Source organism: Mus musculus, chromosome 3, assembly GCF_000001635.26.
Source record: "Mus musculus strain C57BL/6J chromosome 3, GRCm38.p6 C57BL/6J".
NCBI classification, from domain to species: domain Eukaryota; kingdom Metazoa; phylum Chordata; class Mammalia; order Rodentia; family Muridae; genus Mus; species Mus musculus.
The window spans coordinates 53,555,600-53,577,392 of NC_000069.6; the positions used below are offsets into that span (position 1 = coordinate 53,555,600).

Consider the following 21,793-nt stretch of genomic DNA (forward strand, 5'->3'; position numbering starts at 1 on the left):
GTCGTATCCAAATCATGGGAGGGCCTCACCATGAGGGAGGTTTTTTTCAAAGGCGCACGAGAATGTGTGCAGTTCTGAAAGGAACACAGGGTCTCCCTGAATCCTCGGCAGAGCACTTTAGACTCAGGGGCAGAGGTTGAGGCACTCAGGCGGACTTGTCCTAGCTCATTAAGCATGAGCCAGACTTGCAAGGGGACACTTTCCCTTCAAGGAAGACAGGCTGAACCACCTCTGCTTTGCTAACACGGAAGTGAAGGGGAAAGGCTTGGCAAGGCCACATGGCTCTCACACCTGCAACAAAGACTAAGGGAAATAATTCAAGATCTATTCCCAGGCGGAGAAAGAGAGCTTTCTATCTATCTATGTATCTATTTATGTATCTATTTATGTATCTATGTATGTATGTATGCATGTATGTATGTAGGTACATATCTATCTATCTATCTATCTATCTATCTATCTATCTATCTATCTATCTATCTATCTATCTGTCTGTCTATCTGGTGTCTGGATTGGTGTTTACAGTTTCACTGTGTCTCCGGAGATGAAAGGAGGAGGTACCAGCAGTAATTGTTACCTGGAGCCAAGTCTTATTTACTCATGCATGCACACGGGCCATTAGTCAAGTGCGCTCTGCAGCTCTAACATGTTCGCTTAAAACTGAATGGGCTAGAAGCCCCTGTGCTGTCTTTGGGCAAAGCTTCAATGTAGTCCTTGGGTTTAGTGTTGAAAACACAGGGAACTTGTCTCTAACCTAGAGATCCCTTTGGAGGTTTTGCTGCTGTCCTGGTTTGCTTTCTATCGCTGTAATAAGTACAAGGACCAACAGTGATGTGGAGGAGAAAAGGGTTTATTTGGCTTATGGTCGCAGACTGTCACTTAGAGAAGTCAGGGTAAGAACTCAAGCAGGCTCCACAGAGGAAGGTTGCTTACGAGCTTGCTTCCCTGGCTTGCTCAGCTACCTTTCTCAAGTATCCCAGGCCTCTGCGACCAGGGATGGGAGCACTCACAGTGCACTGGTCCTCCCACATCAACCAGCAATGGAGAAAACGTCCCACAGACAAAGCCATGGGTCAACCGATGATGGCACTTCTTCATTTGAGATTCTCTCTTCCGAGCTATGTCTAGGTTTGGGTAAATTTGAAAAAGACTAAACAGCAGACCCTCATGGCTTACTGAGCTCTCACAAGCCATTTCCTATAGGCATAGCATCGGCACTTTCTCTCAGGGTTGAAAGGGTCTACTCGTGTAGTCTTTACTTTTCTCCTCACTGAGACAAAGAACTTCCAAAGCAACTTTAGGAAAGATGACTTTAATTTGGCTTACATTTGGAGGAAATGTGTTGTGGCAGGAAGGCAGGTAGGTTCAGGAATATGAGGTGACTAGACATACTGCATCCACATTCACTAACAGAGAATGGATGGGAAATGGGGCCAGCCTATCCAACTCAAGGCTCACCCCTAGGAACACAGATTTTCTAGGAAGCCTCCATCTCTTGAAGGCTCCGTACCTTTCAAAACAGTGTTCAAGCGTGTGAGCCTGTGGGAACAGTCCACATTCAAACTGGAACTCCCTCCCCCACCCCCCCAGCTTCTCTCTGCTTTATCACCTAGATGCAGCTAGAGATGTTTGAATTTTCCCAAGAACTATTTAAAGAGGCTCTAGACTGAAACAGACAGGCTGAAAGCTGGTACCACCACCACACTTACCCTCCTGCTGGGAAAGTCCCCATGGACCTCACTGCCCTTAGGATTCTCCCCAAACTCCTCACTATGGACTCCAAGACACTGGAACTTACAGACTCCCTCTGCCTTCCACACCGTGTGCTGGTCACCGCTCTGCTCAGTGACTCAGCATCTGGGATATCTTGCACGTGTTGCTCCCAGCCGGTTTCATCCACTCTTCCCTCTGGAAAATGCTTCTTTGGGGACTATTCTGCCTTCCCTCTTGGCTCAGCCTATAGGGCAGAACTGAAGTTCCTTTATTTATGAGTTCTTTCTTGGCACTTAGCCCCATCAGTATCTGGCCGTGGGTACATAAAAAGTATCTGTCGAAGGAACTGGCAACAACGTAAAGGTCATTTATTGTCCATAGCAACTGAATAAATATGTGTGCCCAGTGCTGGGAGAGCAAGAAGCACTCAGTGCCAGGCAGTGGCAGTGTGCATCCTGAGGGAGCATGTGGTTGTTCATGCCAGAGAATGACTTAGTAGGCCCTTCTGATCAGGAACCCTAATAAAACCCTAAATACTTGGACTGCCTCCTACATTTCTTTCCAGAAATACTTTACATATATAAACATATATCTTACAAAGGACCAGTCTTTGAAAACAGTTTTCAGGACTTGAGCCGGGCAGTATTCTAACTGTGGTGGCCATGAGCTCAGTCACTTAGCCAAGACCCACTGCGGTCCCCAGACTTCACTGCCCTTACTCTCCTTTGCTTGATGTGTTTCTTTACAATTACTGGAGTAAGGCTATCTGCCAGTTCGCATGCTCTGCTTACACCCGGGAGTGCCTCGGAGGGCAGATGAGAACGGACAGTTACTCTGATTACAAGGACGGAGAGAGCATCACTGAGATTTTTGAGGCGATAACGTAACTCTATTTCCAGTCCTGAGTGTTAATTATTTGGGAAGATTAGCTTTAAAAGCATTGAGTCAACATTGCATCTATTTTACGAGACAAAGGCTACAGAGAGGCAGGCATCAAAAGCCCGTCGCAGGCGGAAAGCAGCCAAGTTTTTGATGTGGCGAAAATGAGGTTCTTTCCAAACCCATGTGTATCTTTCAGTTTCCAGACTGCACTGCCGAGATGTGTTTATTAAAACATGGAAGAAGGGCTGGGGAGATAGCTCAGAGCTCAATCTCAGCACCTATGACGTCAAAGCCTATGCCTCCAGCTTCGCAGAGAGGACGTGTGCAATGGCTGCACTTGAGCCTTCACTTCTTCAGGTCACACCAAAACTTTCTAGTCCATTGGAAGTTGTCTCCACTGCTTTACAAGGTATAACTGTCTTCCAAAGTAATTACTTTTTACATCTTGTTGATAAGATCAAGCCGAGTCTTGGAGAGGTTAAATAACTTGCTACATAATCCATCTAGAACAAGCAGGAGTCAAACACGACATCCTAATAGGGTAAGATGTGAATTACTTTCCACTAAGTGGTAATTTCTTTGACTATGTTTAAGGAAGTTGAGTGATAAACATGCTGAGATGTTCAAGTTTTTAGAATATTCTCTTTGAAGATGCATAATGAGAAACGGCTGCGTGAAGGCAAGACATGATCTAAGCAAGGCAGAACAAGATTATGTTATATGTGCGCTCGAATAGTTGTGGAAATGCAACTCTCACTCAAGAAATAAAGGGGAGGAGCAACGAGAGACGGAGAGACGGTGCTTAGAGCTCTGCACCTGCGTCAGAAATCACCAGGCACAAGTTACACATGAAAGCTTTTATGCCTACTAACTAATGATAAATGTATACGATTTCCAATCGACAAAGACTCTGACAGGAGGCTGATTTATCTGGGAATCCCAGCAGCTGAAGGCAGAAAGGCTACAACAGATGAAGTGTTAAATGCAATCTGTGTGAGGTCTCAGGGATCGGGGTGTGTGGCTGACACTGGAAAAATAAACAACGTCGACCAGAGACTGGCTAAGAATTGACACTTGAAACATGTCTGCTGGCAGGCAGAGAAGGTCCAGGGTAAACAGCCCAAGCCACTCTGTTTGGTTCCATGGCTCAAAGAAATGTGTTCTTCTCTGGTCAGCATCCTGGCAGTGGTGCGCAGGGGTGGCTGTCAACTCTTCTGGTGGCTTTCCAGTTAGTGTAGCCATGGGAAGAGCCTCCCTCCTCCAAGCCCTGAGTGCAGGATCTCTTGGGTCACTGTGCAAAGCCTGACCTTAAGAGAGTCACTTCTCTGAGTCTTGAATTCATGCACTACAACACAAGGTCAATGCAACCGGACCATGTGATGCCGGATCACCTGACTTACTCTTCTATCACACTCTCTTTCCTTCTCTGGGGATCAGGGCTTCTTGTGTAGGTTCCAAGTGAAGTCATGTTTTTTTTTTCCTAATTTACATTCATATAACCTATCCATGGTTACTTTCTGTGTTCCTTATTAGAAGGCAAATATGAAGAAAATTCTCTTAAGTGGGAGTTGAAAAGCCAGTCTTGTCTCATAACTGGCTGGTACCAAAGATGATAAAAATGTAGGGATTACAGCCTTTATATCTCGTATACTCAGTAACCCACCTTAAAGCTTAAAGTCTCCTACACCGGAGACAGCCGTCCTGAGTTTAGGATCTCACAGACAGTCCTGGCAGAGCCCTATATAGGTTGCATTGTCCTTGTGTTATAGGCTATGGAGTTGAGAGGTAGTTCAAATGGAAGGCGCGCAAAGAAGGGACTGGGAAGCACTATAAACGTAAAGGCCACTTTAATCGGGCTGTTGGTGTTTGGATAGATGCAGTGTTCTCCATAGGAAAAGCGAGATGCCTGTGACATACTTCTAGTATAAGAAGCTGGATTTTTGAGGCACTGACATGAGTGGGTGAGGAGAAGGCTAAGGGGTGTGGGTGGAGTGGGAGGGTGCCCTGGGCTGAGCAGTAGTGTGGATGAGTCCCTGGCTTTTTTTGGCTGGAGATGGCACCATTTGACATGGCGCAGTATGGTCCTTGGTGAGAGGAGACAAAGGAAGGCAGGGAAGGCAGGGAGACAATGGGCAATGGGCAGGCTCTGCAGGTCCCTGTAACTGGAGCCTTGTCATGGAGACATCTGATAAAAGATGTGCTCAATTGTAACATGGGCAGAAGCCTGCTGGGATGTGCATTTAGAGGTATGGAGGATGGATGGACAGGCTACAGACAACAAGTGACAGGCACATAGGAGCCACTTGAAGCTGGCTTCGGTGTTGCATGAGCTATTCTGATGAAGAAAGACGGCATAAGGGTTAAAACATAGACATACAAAAATGAACATGGATGTGGGGTGGACAGGGAGGGGAAGGAGGGCTGGTATTGTTGGATGCACTCACTATGATTGAGAATATAGGAGAGAGGGGATTGAAGCTAAGAACACCTGTTGCTCTTATGGGAGATCCAGGTTCAATTCCCAATACCAACACAGCAGTGCTCAACCATCTGTAGCTCCAGTCCCAGGGGATCTGACACCCTCTTCTGGCCTCTGGAGACACCAAGCACACAGGTGGTGCTCAGACATACATGGAGGCAAAACACCGGTACACATGAAATAAAAATAATTTTTAAATTAAAAAAAATGCAGGAGGGCGAGGATTAGCTGCTAGAGCCCACACGGTCCCTTTCCTGCTTGGCTTTCTCTTGATGGCTCAGGCTAGAGTCCCACCCACCTGTGTGGTTGTCATTTCACTCTTTAAAAAAATAAAGAAAAAAAAAGAAAGAAAAGAAAATATGGTTTTCACCCACAGCTGAATTCCTAGCTCTCCCGTAATTACAACACAAGAGTTTTCAAGTTTCTTTTCTAGAAAAGCCAAGGGAGAAAATGTTTTGAACAAGGTAACAATTTCTTGTCCCCAGAGAATTAATCAAGGGCTTTCTGCTAATGGCTGACTATTGAACCAAATCCAGGGCACAGAACTAGGTAAGTCTACCAACCTCGAAAATAACTTGAAAATAGGGACAAGATCAAGTTCAGCAAGAACACATATTACATATGTCAGGGCTCCGTGATCCCTGGAAAAGTGGCCTCAGCCCTTTGTCCCTCTTTTAACCATGTTGGGTAGTCTAGATGGCCCCTTGCTCTGCCAGGATGGAGACCACACACAGGTGCAGAGCAAGCCTTGGCATTTCTTTCCTTTCTGCCTCTCATCTCCAGGGTCACCTTACAGCACCGGGGCTGTGGGAAATCTGTGGCTTTTCACGTGTACTTATTTGTTTGCTTCTGAGGTTTTCCTGGGAGTGAACAGTGAAAACCTCTCTTCTGAATGAGGGCAAATCTTACGCAAATAAGGGGCAACCCAGAATGAGGCCTTTTTTGGCCTTCTGACCCCACAGCTTCACTTTGTAGCACATTTCCAGGGGGCTAAATGGGGTGGGGGAAGGCAGTGAAACCCAATGTTTGGGGAACACCCTCAGGGAGGTGGAAACAGATCTACTGCAGCCTTAGAAGGGGAAGGCGTACACCCCCCTCAACAGGTCTGAAATTTCATTTCTCAAAAAGCAGTCTCATAAAGAGCTAACAACCACTTCATTTCTTTTTGAGGCTGTATTCGGGGACTTGTGGCCTGCCTAAGGTAGTGCTATCCTCAACAGCCCAACTGTCTTCACAAAAGAGAGATTGTCAAAGCCCAAGGCTCACGTGGCAATGCCCATTCATTTGCCAGCTGTCGGTTTGAGTGACTCCATTGAAGGTTTTTTGTGTGGGGGAAAGGGGTGGGGAGGCTCTTCCCTAAGGTCAGGATCAAGGTTCAAGACCTTCAGAAGGCTTCCTGTGGTAAGCCCGCCCTTATCATTTGCCAGGCTGCATGGGTGTGTCTAGCTTCTTGTTTGAATTCGCCTAGAAAGGGCCGGTCTGTATTCAACACTGTTTTTAGCACTTTGGAACCTAAGCCATACTTAATAGGGGCCGAAGAGGGAAACACACCAAAGAATGCCGAGCAATCTCTTAGTCTTTGTCATCTTGCACAGTGTCTTAAAGAACACAAGCATTTAGCCAACATCTAAGGATGAAAAGGCATGAGTTCGGTCACCACTAGGCGTCTTGGGAAGCTGTAGGCCACCTGGCGGGTTCTCTAAAGTGAAGATTCAGTCCTTGCACCCACAGGACGGCTTACAACTGTGTGTAATTTCAGTCTCTGGGGATTTGATTCACACACACACACACACACACACACACACATACACACACACACACACACAGAGTCAAAACCTCACACACATAAAATATATAACTGTAAAAAAAAAAGAGAGAGATGAGAGATAACAAAAGCTAGTCTGTATGTTCCCAGCATAGAGGCTCTGTATATTTGCTATATTATTGAACCTAGGAATATAGAGGGCTGACTATATTTCAGGGACACAGAATAAAGACCTGTTTCTAAGAGAAAGCTATAACTAAGAGAAAGATAATTGTTGTGGGTTTTTTTTTTTTTTTTAATTCTGGAGAAGTGTGAAAGTACAGTTTCATCTATAATTTGAAGTGCTTTGAATTGTTAGAAATGTCCTAAAGGAAGAAGGCATTTTTAGTTTTAGCAAATTTTATAATCCCTCTGTAGACTACTATTGTGGTTATTTGCAGCATGATGTAGCTGTTTTTTTATCAAATGACACACCTGTATTTTTTCACTGTGGGATGGGTAATGATGGTTGCCAATTTAACACACCTGAAACTTCAGCTACGCAACTGACTCCATCAGATTGGCCTGAAGACATGACTGTGGGGACATTTTCATGACTGCAAATTGATGTAGGAGTGTCTAGCCCACTGTAGGCAATGCCATCCCTTGGCAGGTGGCCCTAGGTTGTATAAGAAAGGTCCCCTGAGTAAGCCAAGGGGAGTAAGACACTAATCTATTACACATTTTCACCTTTTCTTTTTGTTTTTTGCCTTTTATTGCTTTAAACATTATTTATACATACAAGGGCTGGGGAGAGTTGTGCACAGAACTAGGAACCTAAGGGCCAGAGAAGGTATCGATTTCCTGTGATGGTGTTGCGGGTGTCTGCGAGTTGCCCTGTGTGAGTCCTCCACAAGAGCAGCATGTACTCTAAACCACTGAGGCATCTGTCCAGCCTCTGATTGCTTTTTATTATAAAATTCCCCCAAACCCACATGGTGGCTCACAGCTCTGTGTAACCTCAGGGGATCTGATGGCCTCTTCTGGCCTCTGTGTGCACGAGGAAGGTTGCACACACACACACACACACACACACACACACACACACACACACACACACAATTACTTAGGAAATAAAATATTCCCTTAGTAGTTCCACGTTTACAGATTTTAAAGTCTGGTGTCTGAAAAGCTTCTTCTGGGATTTATGTGATCTTTTAGCACTGGAAAAGAACGCCTCGCTGTCTGAGATCTTAAGGACAGACGTTCAGTGATCTGCTTCCAGGGTTTTAGTAATAATAAGGCATGGATGTTTACACTTCTGATGTCTGCAAGATCAGTGTAGCCAGAAACTGCTCTTCTGTTTGAAGAGATGGGTATCAGGCAGACGGTGTCACTATGAAAAGCACAAAACAAACACAAGGCGTTATTTGTCCAGAAGAGTCTGAGAGCCAAAGCCCAGGGCTGCAGAGACAGCAGCTTCTGCTGGCTGGCTTCCCAAATGGCTGCCAAAGGCAGTGCCAGTGCTTGTCTTGAAGCAACGGATGACACTAACTCGTTCTCCTAAGGATCCCAGAGGGCTTACAATTGGCAGAGAGGGAGCCAGGGTGGCTCATCAGTGACTTATTTGGACATCTACAACATGTCAGTTATTCTAGCCTCGTCAGGGAACTGGAGACAAACAAATGAACGTATAGCTTCAGTTGGCAAAGTTCGCTGCTTGGGTGCCCCAAATCCTTTGGATCTTACAGTCAGATCAGAAGGCAAATGTGTATGTTCAAATATACACACTGCCAGTAGGATACGGAGTGGGGTTCACAGGTTAATGCTATGCGTGTTGTGGTCACACTGGCTCAAAGCTCAATGGCTGTTCCCCTTAGGGGAGTTATTGAACCACGGTCAAATGATACAACAAAGGCAGGCTGTGCCTTCAAAATATGTGCCTTTCATGAGAAGAAATTCAGGTACTTATGCGGGTGTTTGTGTTAGCACTGGAAATAGGTTACATATGAAACACTGGGGTGGGGGGGATCTGTATCTTTGTGAAGCTGGGATTGAATCCAGAGCCTTTTACAGATTAGGCAGGTGCTCTACACCCACCCACACCCTTCACATAAAGCCCTGAAGAAAAGGAAGACAGGAGTTAACCTGACACTACACACAGCTTTTATGCAATAGCTCCACCCTGAAGCTCTCCAGCAGAGCCTGTGCCTGCGCACACAGGCTCTGTGAACCCAGTTCACTCTGGGTAAACTGTCTGTGCATAATTCCTGGGCTTACATTCTTTGTGGTCGAGGAGGTCACTGCTCCGTGTAAATTATACAAAGTGCTTAGCCATTCTCATAAATTGCTCCGCAGTCTTTTCCTTTTCTGGTAATCCTGTGAAATGTTTTCAGGCCACTTGCAGAAGGGATTCGAGTGGCTGCTTGCCACGCCTGCGTGTGTGTATAGAGGGAAAGAAAAGTGTGTCCCTTTGCTGGGTAGTGAGGTGCACCTACAGATTCAGAAAGACCAGGGGACCTCCCCAGCAGCGAGGTCGTTTGGTTGCTGAATCAAAGGTACCCCAACTACTAGAGACCCCACTCCATCAGTCTCTGACCCTGATGTATTTCCCTTATTTTAAGCATTATCCATCTTTTGGGGGAATGTCCCCTTTACAGATAGCTGTCTGGCTGCTTGAGTGAGTTAAAGACAGAGGGCTAGGAACTAGGGACCTAGGAACACAGGTTCTCCAGTGGCTAAATCCGGAAAGACCTACTTCTCTAGACTGTCTTCCTCTGCCTCCTCCTCTTCCTCCTCCTCCTCCTTCTCCTCCTCCTCCTCCTCCTCTTGCTCCTCCTCCTCTCCCTCCTCCTCTCTTTAGTGAAATGCTCACTCACACCTACAGGGGCGCTTTCTTCCAATCTTCCCCCACTTGTGAGTTAGCAATGAATGCTGTAATTCTGTAATTCCCATCCCCAAATCGTAATTAAACAAAGGTACAACACGAGTCTTCATCGAAAAGTAGTTTAAATGCAACTGAATGTCTTTGAAAAAAAATGCAACAAGAGCATCCAGGTTCAGTTATTTTGAAAATGAGTATCATTCAATATCAATTGGGATCATAAATCTCATAAAGAAAAGAACCCCCCCCATGTTCTCCTCTATATGAAGAATATAGCCAATAGTATCTATATATATGTAAAGAGAAGTACATATGGGTACAGTATGTATAGAAAAGAGAACAAAAAGGCTAAATATTAAGCTTTTTTTTTGTGGAAGGACTGGATACAGGTGAAGACATGAGTTATAAAGAAGGATAGAAAGCTAATGATCTCTAACCCTGTCATGGACTTTTCATTTTTGGTGTTGGGTAAGTTCATAAATAATATTCGATAGTGAAAAGTGTAAAACCCAGCATGAAGTTCCTCAGCTTCAGATCTCAAGGGCTGCTCTTCCTCTATAAGCTGGCTGGGTTATACGGTCTTTCTGTCTGGGTGATTTTGGTGTGTGATTTTCTTTTTTAAACTTGCAACTTTTTCTTTTAATAATAAAGTTTAAAATAAATAAAATCAATAGATGAAGACGCAAGGGCCTTTGTTTGACAATGTACTACCCAGTAATGCACTTCAGCTGTGTGCTCAGACAAGTTTTAGTCTGTAACAAGTGGCAGTTCTTCCTTGCAACAGTTGCTGAGATGAACCTGAGTCTTACATTTGGTAGAAACAGTTTCTGGCAGTCTGTCTTACTGACTTTACACACCCTCACTGTCTGTGACAGGACTCACCCTCTGCCCCCTCTCCTCTTCCCTTTGACTCCCACTGGCCCCCATGATTTAAACGGTCGTCTTTGCATACCTGACTTACAGGATTACTCAGTGTCTGGCTTGGTTTTGTACCAATCCCAGCCTACTGCCCAGTTCTTCCTGTGTGTCAGAGCTGGAGAGACAGACACCTCAGTGGTGAAGAGCACCCGCTGCTCTTTCAAAGGGCCCGGGTTCCATTCCCAGCACCACATGTGGTTCTCAACCATCTGTGACTCAAGTTCCAGGGGACCTGCCACCCTCTTTGTCCAGGCTTGTATGTGATATACAGACATGCAAGCAGGCAAAACACCCATACAGATAATAAAAAAATGAAATTACATTTTAAAAAAGAGAGATTTTTCTCATCTCAGTCTTTTCAGCCCCCTCCCCCCAAGCTACTTCTCTTAAATTCTGAGTATAAGATAATGCTTTGTACCTTCCACAAACTTTCTGGATACAAACATTTTTAAGTCCTCTCCTCCCTCCTGACATGGGGGGGCAGTCATGTCAGGGTTTGCTGTGGTTTTAACTTTCTGCTTTTCATTACTCTCTAACTAGGAACCCCAAACCCTACACTGATCATTTTACGATCTTGTTCAAAAGCTTGCCCTCGCTCTCTGACCAACCCTTCAGACCATATGCTCATTCAAAGCATCTGTGGGTGCATCAAGCTGCTTCCCCAGACTTGCAGCCCATAAAACTTCCTCGTTGAGTCAGTTTAAAAAGTACTTTCTTACAGATCATGTCACCGAATTTCCACAAAAATGCCGTAGGCCGCCGAGACACCCCAGTGCTGTCATGCTTCAAGAGAGGAAAACAAGCTGGGGAGGAAGTGGGCTTGGTCAAAAGGCCAAGCATCACCAACCAGACAGGAGCAAATGGTACTCAGAGCCCAGGACATTGACTGTGGAGTTGGGTATAAAACCTTTTGTGGGGGGAGGGGTTATATTGGAGTACTGTATTTACATCATCTCTACCCATCCCCCTTCTCCTTCCACCTCTTTCTATATCCCCTGAGAATATCTCTCAAATCCATTACTTTGTCCTTATTGTATATATATATATATATATATATATATATATATACACTATACACACACACACACACACACACACATATATATATATATATATATATATATATATATACACACACACACACACACTATATATATATATATAGCTTGGTGAGTCCATTTAGTGTTACTAGTCTGTAGCTGTGTCTATGGCTGACACAGGGAGTGGATAACCTATCCGGCAGCTCATCCCTAGAGAAGATGAGGTAGAGCCTCCCTCTCTCAGCTGCCATCATTGTCTGTGGCTCTTCACCCAGAGCTTTCTTAAAACATGGCAGCCTGGTCAGCTGGTTCCTCAGTGCTCTGTAACATATTCCTCCCGTGTAATTTAGCTGTGAAGTCAAATCATAATTAGCTTTGTTCACTGTTCATCTAAGTCCTTCTATCTTTCAAGGTTTCACGAGCTCCAACTTACAAAGCACCTGTGCACTTGGTTAAACCCTGCGTTCTTGTCCTCCCTGTCTATCGCTTCAGGTCTCGTTACAAGTTATTCTCATTTAACCTTTGATGTATCTGTCCCCATAGCACACAGACAGATTTTAAAGCTTGTGAGTTTCTGGCCTGGGTTAAGTGTTTGTGTGTTCATTACAAGTGATACAACTTTCACAGTGAGTGCCCACTGCCTTCTTACTTTTCTAAATGCCCGAGCATCTCACTGATTCTCTTCTATTTTATCTCATCTTGGCACCAAGGGGGCCGGGCGTAGCATCTTTTCCATGGAGGAGGAAACCTTTTGAGTTCTTCCATTTAGTCACTCCTGCTGTGTCCAGCCCCTGTGGCTTTCACTGACTCATGATACCATTAACAGTGTGATTATCCTAATGGATACAACTCAAGGATATTCCGAGCACTTACAAGCTCATTCCCCCACACCTAATTTTTTATTTTAAAATAGGATTTTAACTTAGGCATACTTAATGCAGAATATGTTTGTCAAGTTATTACTTTAATTGAATCTGGCCCTTTCTTACACAAACCAGCTGGCATCCCTTAGTGGGATCTCATTCTAATATAAATAATTGTATTTAAGATTAAGAAAAATGGGAAAAAAGGAGACAAGCTGGTCTTTCAGCTTTGCACAAATGCAAGCAAGTTCAATCATATGTTGCCCATGATGCATTTTTCTAGCAAAAAACATTTTCGTCTGCAAAAGTGTTCCTGCTTTTGATTCTAATGTCATAAGTGGTTGGGCACTTGTGAACTGAGATTCACTTACCACAGGGCTCAGTCTGGCTACTTTCTGTGTGGCCTAGTAGTTTTTCTAGTATGGGCAAGGAAGATAGCCACTTTAGTGAAGCCCCCATGTGGGTTGTCACACAAAGGCAGACCATGGGTTCAGCTTCAACATGGCTTCATTTACTCTGAAGGCTGACAGTAAAGTTAGTGGAGTATTCCTAGTGTTGAACTAATACTTTTTGTAAGGGGCCAGTACTGCCATACTTAGCTGTACTATGGGGAAGGGCAGAATACTGAGGATGCTGGTGGGGATGTGTAGGATATCTGTGTATTCTAAAGTCAGACACATCAACAACGTGTCATGCATCAGTTCTTCCAAATGCCAGAAAGTTCAGCTGTTTCTTAGCGGCACAACACAGACTTTAGCCAGAGATGTATTTGTGTCGTCCTATGCTACGCACCTATAGCTAAACATCATCAACATGTTGGTGATGCTGGTCTTAGATACTTGGTCCTAGTGGAGATTCTCAGGTATTCACCCACATCATTATCTCCATCTTCCACTTCGTAAACACAAAATGCCATTTTATAATGTCACAGAGGGACCATCCTGTTTTAGAAGATTCTGAGTCCCCTGAGTTACAAAAAATGACAAGGACTTAATTTCCTCATTAAGAAACAGTCAGGTGCTTAATGCCTGGTTCGTTACACCTATTCCCACAGACATGGGCACGGCATTCTGGCATTTTGCTCATGTTGGTTGCTTGTCTGAGTGTTCTCAAAATCTGGCATGCAGTGCAAAAGGTATATCTCATCTGCCCGTGACTCCCCACCTCTTCCTCTTTTCCTGGCATAGAATTGTGAACCCCACAGTGACTATTAAAAGTATTTTTCCTTCATATCAAACGATATGTAAGCATGTGTTTGTGTTTCCATTCAGCTCCAAGCTAAGGCTCTATGTGGCAGAAGAAGAAGATAGCATGAAGTCAAGAACTGTCTAGCAAAGAGCAATGTTCACCAGTGGATGGAAACTAACTGATCTTGGGGCTCTAAGTGCAGGTCTCGGGGCTGAACGTCAACATGATCAGTCTTAAGAAGGAAAGGGATGACATTTGATGCATGGATCACTGCAGTGTTGAAATATCAGATCTCTTGAGTACCATTTGGGGAAGTGCCTGTTACTGGACATCATTTGAGGATCACTGAAATCTATCAGGTTAATTGTTCAACATGCCGTGAGTTCTTGATGAGCAAATACCATGTGGACATCTGAATTTGAACCCTGGTATGAGAATGAAGTCTGGCATGCTGGTCTCTCTCTCTCCTCTCTCCCCCTCCCCCCACCTCTTAAATAAGAGCCAGGGATAATTTCTGAAGGTCAAAGGAATTTCACGACAGTTTCTCAAGACTGAAAATTAAGCACTCAACTAGAAACTGGGCTTGCTATAATAAAGGTGTTACTAAGACCTATAAAGAAAGACAAAGGCTGATCTGAATTAGGGTGATAACGCTGACATGGAAGGAATAAGACAGGTAGAGAAAGCAGACTAGCAGATTAGTCAGGTTGTAGTTTCAGGTCTATTAATAGGCATCCCAATGTTCACCTGTAACTCCAGAGCCTCAAACCCTAACCCTTCAGCACCAAGGTTCACAAAATAAATATTCTGCAAACTGCTCTATGATAGGTGTAGTGGTTATTCCTGGTGGTCAACTTGACTGTATCTGGAATGAACTACAGTCCAGAATTGGAAGGCTCACCAGTGACCCTAATCTGGAGGCTGGGAGATAGAAGTTTCTGATCTGGATCTTGGTATGGAGATTTTGAGGCATAGTGGCTATGGATTCCAGAAGATTAAGGCAGGGAGATTTCTGAGTTCAAGGTCACCTGGGGTTAAAGGCGTGGTGGAACACACCTTTAATCTGGGCCACACCTTCTGCTGGAGACCTACATAAGGACATTGGAAGAAGGAAGACTCTCTCTCCTTACCTGCTTACCATGAGGGACTGAGCAACTGCTAGATCCTTGGACTTCCATTCACAGCTAATACTGCTGACCATTGTTGGGAGTTGGACTGCAGACTGTAAGTCATCAACAAATTCCCTTACTATATAGAGACTACCCATAAATTCTGTGACTCTAGAGAACCCTAACTATACAATAAGACTCTGTCGATTTCTCTTCCACATCACCCCAAGGTGTTTCCCAGGAAACAGTGTATGGGAGGTGCATACAGCTCCAACCTGATGCCACTTCCCTGTGTGACTAGCTGTGTAAATACGAGGCAGTCACCTCACCCATCTGCACTTCCATCCTGACCATGGATGTCACTCCTGGTTCTTGTTAAGACCACTTAAGATGTAACTTATATATGTGAATCCCCCCCCCCATACATTTATCTTTCCTACATGCATGTCACTGAAGTTTGTACCAAAAGACTTTTGCAAACACCAGCAACAGAAACCTGGAGTAAAGTAGGAATTAGGTAGATTCTCTCTTTTAAAACCAGACCCTGCTTCATCTAAACCATTGCTGATAGGACAAGAAAAAGAGCTCTCTGCGTGATAGATGGGAATTTAATGCAAGTTCTTAAGTTTATTCTGGACATTTAAAATACTGGCTCTCTAAGGGTGATTTGATTTGAAATAAAACTGCTCGGCTTAAATATAGCTAATACCATTAAGATGTGTTTTGCTTCGGCAAAGGATCGGATCCAAGTTCAGTTCCTGCCACCTGCACGGGCTGCTCATCTGAACCCGACCGCCACTTCATGCCTCCTTCCGAACCTGCGCTTAGGGGCCCCCTCATATAATTTTAAAAAATTAAAAATAGATAAATACAAAACACTTTATGATGTGAAGCACTCACTGGAAGAACTTTTTTTTTTTTAATGCAAGGTGTTAGCTAAAGTTAAGAAAGGAGAATTTCCTTTTATGCCCTCTTGTCAAAAGTCACTCCTGAATTTGAGATCAGTGCTTTTAAACCTTCCCAGCAACAAAAAGGCATCACCCGGTAGGTCACAGGACTTGGAAGATAGAACAAAGGCTTCACAGAGGGACTGTGGGACACCTGACCGGCTTTATCTCATGCTTTCTTCTTCCCCTTAATTATCAAAGCCCTTCCCCGACAGATTGCTTTCAGTTTCCTGAGTTTTAAGATGACTTGGGCTTTTTGACTTTTCTGTAGCTTCGACCCAACAGCAAGGCTCATCCTTCCCTTTGATCCGCCATGAGGAAAATAGGAAGGAAACAGAAATTGGTCCACGGGCAGGGAGGGCAGTGCTGTCCGTTTCTGCCTTTGCTTACATCACAAGATCTTTTGCAACCATCCCCCACCACCCACCACCCCCACCCCCATCCCCAACCTCTTGCTCTCTCTCTTCCCACAGGAAAGCATGAACCGTTCCCAGAAAGCATTGCTTCACGGTAACTTGGTTTCCCTGGGGAAGAGCGGTCTAGTCTGTCAGCTCCTCCTGTCTTGAGACTTAACTTGCCATATGTTTGTTACCCACCCAGTGATTCATTTAACAGCATTTCTTATGGGCTTCTATGGGAAATAGATTAAAAAAACTTGGATTAAAGTTAGAAAAGAAAGAAGGGAATTAATGAAGCTTATTAAAGTGACGCTGATTCTTCACCACGGAAATCGACTGTAACCACTCACTGGAACAGTGACCCCCCAGTCACTAGGAAACAGCAATGATTGATGCAGCCAGTGACTGATGAACCTTAGTCACTATAAACTCCAGCAGAGAATCAACAAGAACCCCCAACTCGATTCCATTTCCATTTTTTTCTGCGCTGCTGTCCCAGGTAAGATAAATCAGAACTCACCATCATCCCTGTCTGTGAGGATGGTCACATTGGCTCCTGGAAACTTGTCACCGATCCTCCCGCCCATGGGCATGCTCAAAAGGACCTGGAAAGTCTCCTCCTCTTCGTACAAAGAGTCATCAATTACCAAAATACGACACATTTTCTCTCGTTCGTCTTTGTCAAAGCGGATCACGCTGCTGTGGTCCTCGGGCCTGGAGATGTAGTCAGAGTAAGAGAGCACGGACGTCCGCACAGTGCTGGTGGCTGTCCCTAGGAGCCAAGAGAACCCAAAAGACTTCAGTGTCTCTCTCTCTCTCTCTCTCTCTCTCTCTCTCTCTCTCTCTCTCTCTCTCTCTCTCTCTCTTTCTATTTTTCTTCCAGACAGGATTTCTCTGTGTAGCCCTGACTGTCCTGGAACTCACTCTGTAGACCAGGTTGGCCTCGAACTCAGAAATCTGCCTGCCTCTGCCTCCCAAGTGCCATGTGCCACCACTGCAAGACTTCAGTTTCTAAAACCTGTTGTTTTCATATTCAGTATTTAACTGTTGCAACCCTATACAGCCACACCTCAGAACTGCAGTGGCAACTACATTGTATCCTTACAGCACAGGTCTCCTTCAGAGTCACTTCTACACAGTATCCTTATAGGACAGGTCTCTCTCAGAATCACAATTACTGATTATCCTTAGAGCACAGGTCTCCCTCAAAATGACCTCACACACTGCAAATACTGTCTTTCCAGTGTTTTCTCCTACCTATCCTCCAACAAGCTTTCAGATCAACACCACAGGGCAAAATAGCATCTCCCACTATTCAAATGTTTCCCGTGTCTAGGCCAAGGTCACATGCCTTCTGTCTTGCCTCAGTCCTTCTGTCTATCTGCTGGGTTTCAGGCTTTGGGGATGTGAGGAGTTGAGAGGTAAGTGCGCTAGTTCTGGCATCTGGGTACAAGGCTGAGACTGAATCTTTTATAATTATCCTTTATTCAGCTTTTCAGATCACACACACATTGATGGGAATTTTCATGAAAGTCCAACATGACAACTACAACAAAGGGAACTTTTTTTCTTTTCTATTGGTTTTTTTTCTAGAAAATGATTTGAAATGTTAATGACTTTTATATATTAACCTTAAGTTTGTCTTATGCAAATTTGCCTTTCATAGGATGCTCACATACGAGCAAAACAGTACTTTGAAATTTGTTTGCAAAAATGGTTAACGAGTTTTCCATTTTCAAAATACTCATTTAATGTCCTTTAAACTTGAGGACACCTTAAAAAGTGAATTATGGAAACCTTGAAGAACTCCAAGGAGAGACCTACATCTGTGACACTCTCCAGAGTCCACTAAACACCAACAGGATGGATTAGTTATCCTGGCCATTTTAACATTAATCATGTCATAAAGTATATGCTCAGAAGAGATCTACTGCTCTTTAGTGGAAGTTCGAATTTGTCCCTCATATGATCACGTAACCATTAACAGTTTCTTATATGCTTCATGAAGACATGCTCAGGAGAATATAGATCCACTTCCAATATATAATGGCTTGTCTATAATTCCTCGATCTATTTCCAATCGATAATGCTTTGTCTCTAATTCATTGCCTACATGGTCTTTTGTTTGGTAAAGTTCTACAGTCACATATACAAGGTACAAAAGTATCAATTTTGTTTTTTTGATTCAACTCCACACTTTTTTTCCCCTGCTTATGATGGCATAGAACCCAATACCTGGTCTTTTTCCTAATACGTAACAGAGGAAAACTCTTAGGACACTGCTGTTTCCAGTCAAATCAGCTTGAAATTAGTGTGTCCTCTTCAAGAATGCATTGCCTTGGCCTTTCGTTCTCTTTTTGTCCTGCTTAGGATCAATCACACAGCCTTTGGCACGGCAGGGAAGCCACTGAGCTGTACAAAGGTTGTGACATGTTGAGACATTCCAGGGTGTCTGAGAAGGCTAGCAAGCTGTGTCACAGACCAGACCCCACCTCTAAACAACAGCTCCAGATGGCCTCGGTGCCCTGCAACCTAAGTTGGGCTAAGTGACCAATAGTTGAGGGAAGAAGTGTCAGTTTCTGCCAGGTTGACCCAGAGGCCCCTAGAGATGTAGCACGAAGCACAGCTGTTAAGGAATGCTCCAGTGTCTATGAAAAGCTGCAACAAAGCCCCACCGGATGAAGAGGACGCTGGACGCGCTGACTGGGGGAGGCCACTGGGCGCGTTGACTGGAGGTCATTTCACTTGGCTCAACAACGGGCTTACCTTGCTGTGTGTAGCAGATCACCATCAGCTCCCGGCTGATGTCTCCACTTCTCCTGATGGGAATGAACAGCTCACCCACATCTTCTTCAACAGAGTACTCAGACTGGGGAATGAACACGGTTGATTCTAAAGAGAATACAATTACAGTTGCTATCATTTTTTTTTTTGCTTCGTTTCTCCTTTTTGATCTGAATCTCTTATGTCAGAAACTGAACATGACTCTAATAGTTTTTTTTTTTTTCTTTTTCTTTTTTAAAAGAACCGTGTCAGGGAGGGGTGGAGAACTCAGCATAGCTTGGATCTCCAGTCATCACTTTGTTTTCAGTAAACACCGGTGTGCAGTGCTTTTCAATTGCCCTCTTTCATCTTGGCAGCGGAGGGCATCTTCCCTGGTATAACCTGAGAGGTAGAAATGCCCTGCTTTACAGGACCTTGGGATCACACGGTTGTGCCTGGCTCCCAAGCACAGTCAGGTTGGACCTCAGATCATGTAACTTCTACTCTACCCAAAGGGCTTCCTTTGGGATGATTTGTGATTAAAAATGTAACAATATACTGTTCAACTGTTTTCAAACAACAGTTCCTTTAGAGTTTCCAAGTGTCTTCATCAGCTAACATCACCTCTGTCGTGTTTTCTTTTCCTCCCTTAGCAGGATAGCAATTACTCGTGACATAAAAGCTATGTTTATACGACATTACTAGTCTCAATGATTCTTTTAATAAAACATAGATGAAAGGTACATTAATTAATACAAATGGCATAATTAAACTGTTAAAAATAGATCTACTGTGTAAAACTTTTGCGATTATTTAATTCAATAGTTTGACATTACAAACCCAAAACAGATTCTGGCATTCTTCTGGAAGTCGGCTTCCCTGGAAGTCTCAACATCCACACAGAAAACACATCTCAATTATCTCTGAGACAGTAAGCACAATTCTTCTGTGGCTAAAAAAGACTCCAGAATAGCACACACAGTGAAGACGCACATCCCACCCTGCCCTGTGGCTGAGGGCACTAAGGATGAGAGCGCCGCCCCCATCCGTGGAGGGCTCCCTGATGCCGAGGCTTCCGGTGGGTCAGCCAAAGGGAAGAGTCTGCAGGAAAGGGCTTCTGGGACAAGAACCAGAAATGGTTCAGTGGTTAAGAGCACTTACTGCTCTTGCAGAGGGACCGAGGGCTTAGTTCCTAATGCCTATGTATGGTGGTTCATAGCATGCTGTAACTCCAGATCCAGGGGATCAAATACCTGACTTCCTTAAGCATGAGAACACATGCACACACATGTGCAAAGACATAGGTGCATACAAATGAAAAATTAAAAAACAAAAAAGAGCCATTGAGTTCTGCAGTTCATTTTCCCTGCAACTCTCAAATCCAGAGGTATATGCAGCTCTCGTCTACCTAGAGGTGGTGCAGGCAGTGACCCTCACTGCCCTGAGCGCACTTCCTGTGCCCAGGTTTCAATCCTGCCTTGACCTTTGTAAGGAAATCTTGAGATTAAGTGCTTTTCTAATGACTAACTTTTCCAGTATCCTTTGTTTTCCTTCAAGACTATCTCTGATATATTCATATTTAGAATACTCCCATCTTATAGTGGATTATTCATCTATTAAACACTGATTTTAACTTGCCAGGCATTACAAGGGGCCCCGCTGATGCAGAAATGAAGCCCATGCCCTCATGGGGTTTCCCTTCGGGTGGGAGACGGGAAGTAGGAAGATCGTGATTAAATACATAAGCAGGTAGGTACATATGATACTGGGGGTGCTGGGAGAGAAAGAAAATCAAGTGTCTGGGGATGAGGATGCTCAGTAGTGCACAATACTTAGGAAAGTCACAGAAAAGTGTTCTTGTAAAGTTGAACTGAGCTGTACAGGTGGTCATGAGCCATCTAAGTGAAGGGTCAAGAATTCCAAACAAAGGGATTACTGGTGAAAGAGCCCAAGAGCAGGCTGTGCTGAGGGCAGGCAAGGAGCAGGCAGTGTCTCCAGAACAATGGTGGGCGGGTGAGGAGGTCAGACATGAGGCTGAAGAGGGGGTGGTGGGATGGGCGTGCGGATCACATAGCTCCCTTCTGCTGCTGGGAAGACTTCCATGTTCAGTGATTAGGATGTGGAGATAAAGAAATCTACCCCATAATAGGACGAGAATCATCAAATGTTACAGCTCATTAGAGCAAGGAAGTCAGGCACCTTGTTTTCCTTTTCTACAGTGCTCAGAATAATTGGTGCCTTGGGATTTCTATTGCTGTGATAATGACCCAAAGCACCTCGGAGAGGAAAGGGTCTATTTCAGTTTACAAGTCTCAGGTCACACTCCATCCATCACTGAGGGAAGTCATCACAGGATCCTCGAGGCAACAACTAAAGCAGAGGCCATGGAGGAGTGTTGCTTACTGCCTTACTCCCTAAGGCTTGCAGCCTGTTACACAACCCAGGACCACGTGACCAGGATGGGCACCACCCACAATTGGACTAGGCTCTCCCTTCTATCATAAATCAAAAAGTGTATCTCAGGCTTGCCCATAGGCCAATCTGACAGGGATATTTCCATAGATGCTGTTCCCTCTTCCCAAATGACTCTGACTTGAGTTAAGCCAACAAAATACTAACCAGAATAGTTGGCCAGCAATCTACCATTGACCCACATCCATAGCCCTTTCACCTGTGTTCAGATGTAATTGAAATCAGACAAAGGAGTGGCAACATGTAATGGTGGGAAAGAAAGAAAGGTTCAGTCAGGTGTGCCCTGATGGGAGGCCGAAGTGTGGGAAAGCAACCATGAAGAAGGACATCCTACAAGGCTGTGCACATCTGGGTTTTTCAGGCCCAGAATTAGAATTAGGGACAACTATTAGG

At 44.4% G+C, this 21,793-nt stretch overlaps 1 protein-coding gene across 1 annotated transcript in view; it reads right to left on the bottom strand.

Moving 5' to 3' along the window:
* The window catches only part of Frem2 (Fras1 related extracellular matrix protein 2), a 144,656-nt gene that overhangs the window by 41,662 nt on the left and 81,201 nt on the right, over positions 1 to 21,793 (bottom strand). Inside the window, exons 5-6 of the mRNA NM_172862.3 lie at positions 18,932 to 19,057; positions 16,686 to 16,937 (exon numbers count right to left, since the gene is read on the bottom strand). Of these exons, the coding sequence (NP_766450.2) occupies positions 16,686 to 16,937; positions 18,932 to 19,057 (378 nt within the window). The remainder of the gene's footprint in view (positions 1 to 16,685; positions 16,938 to 18,931; positions 19,058 to 21,793) is intronic.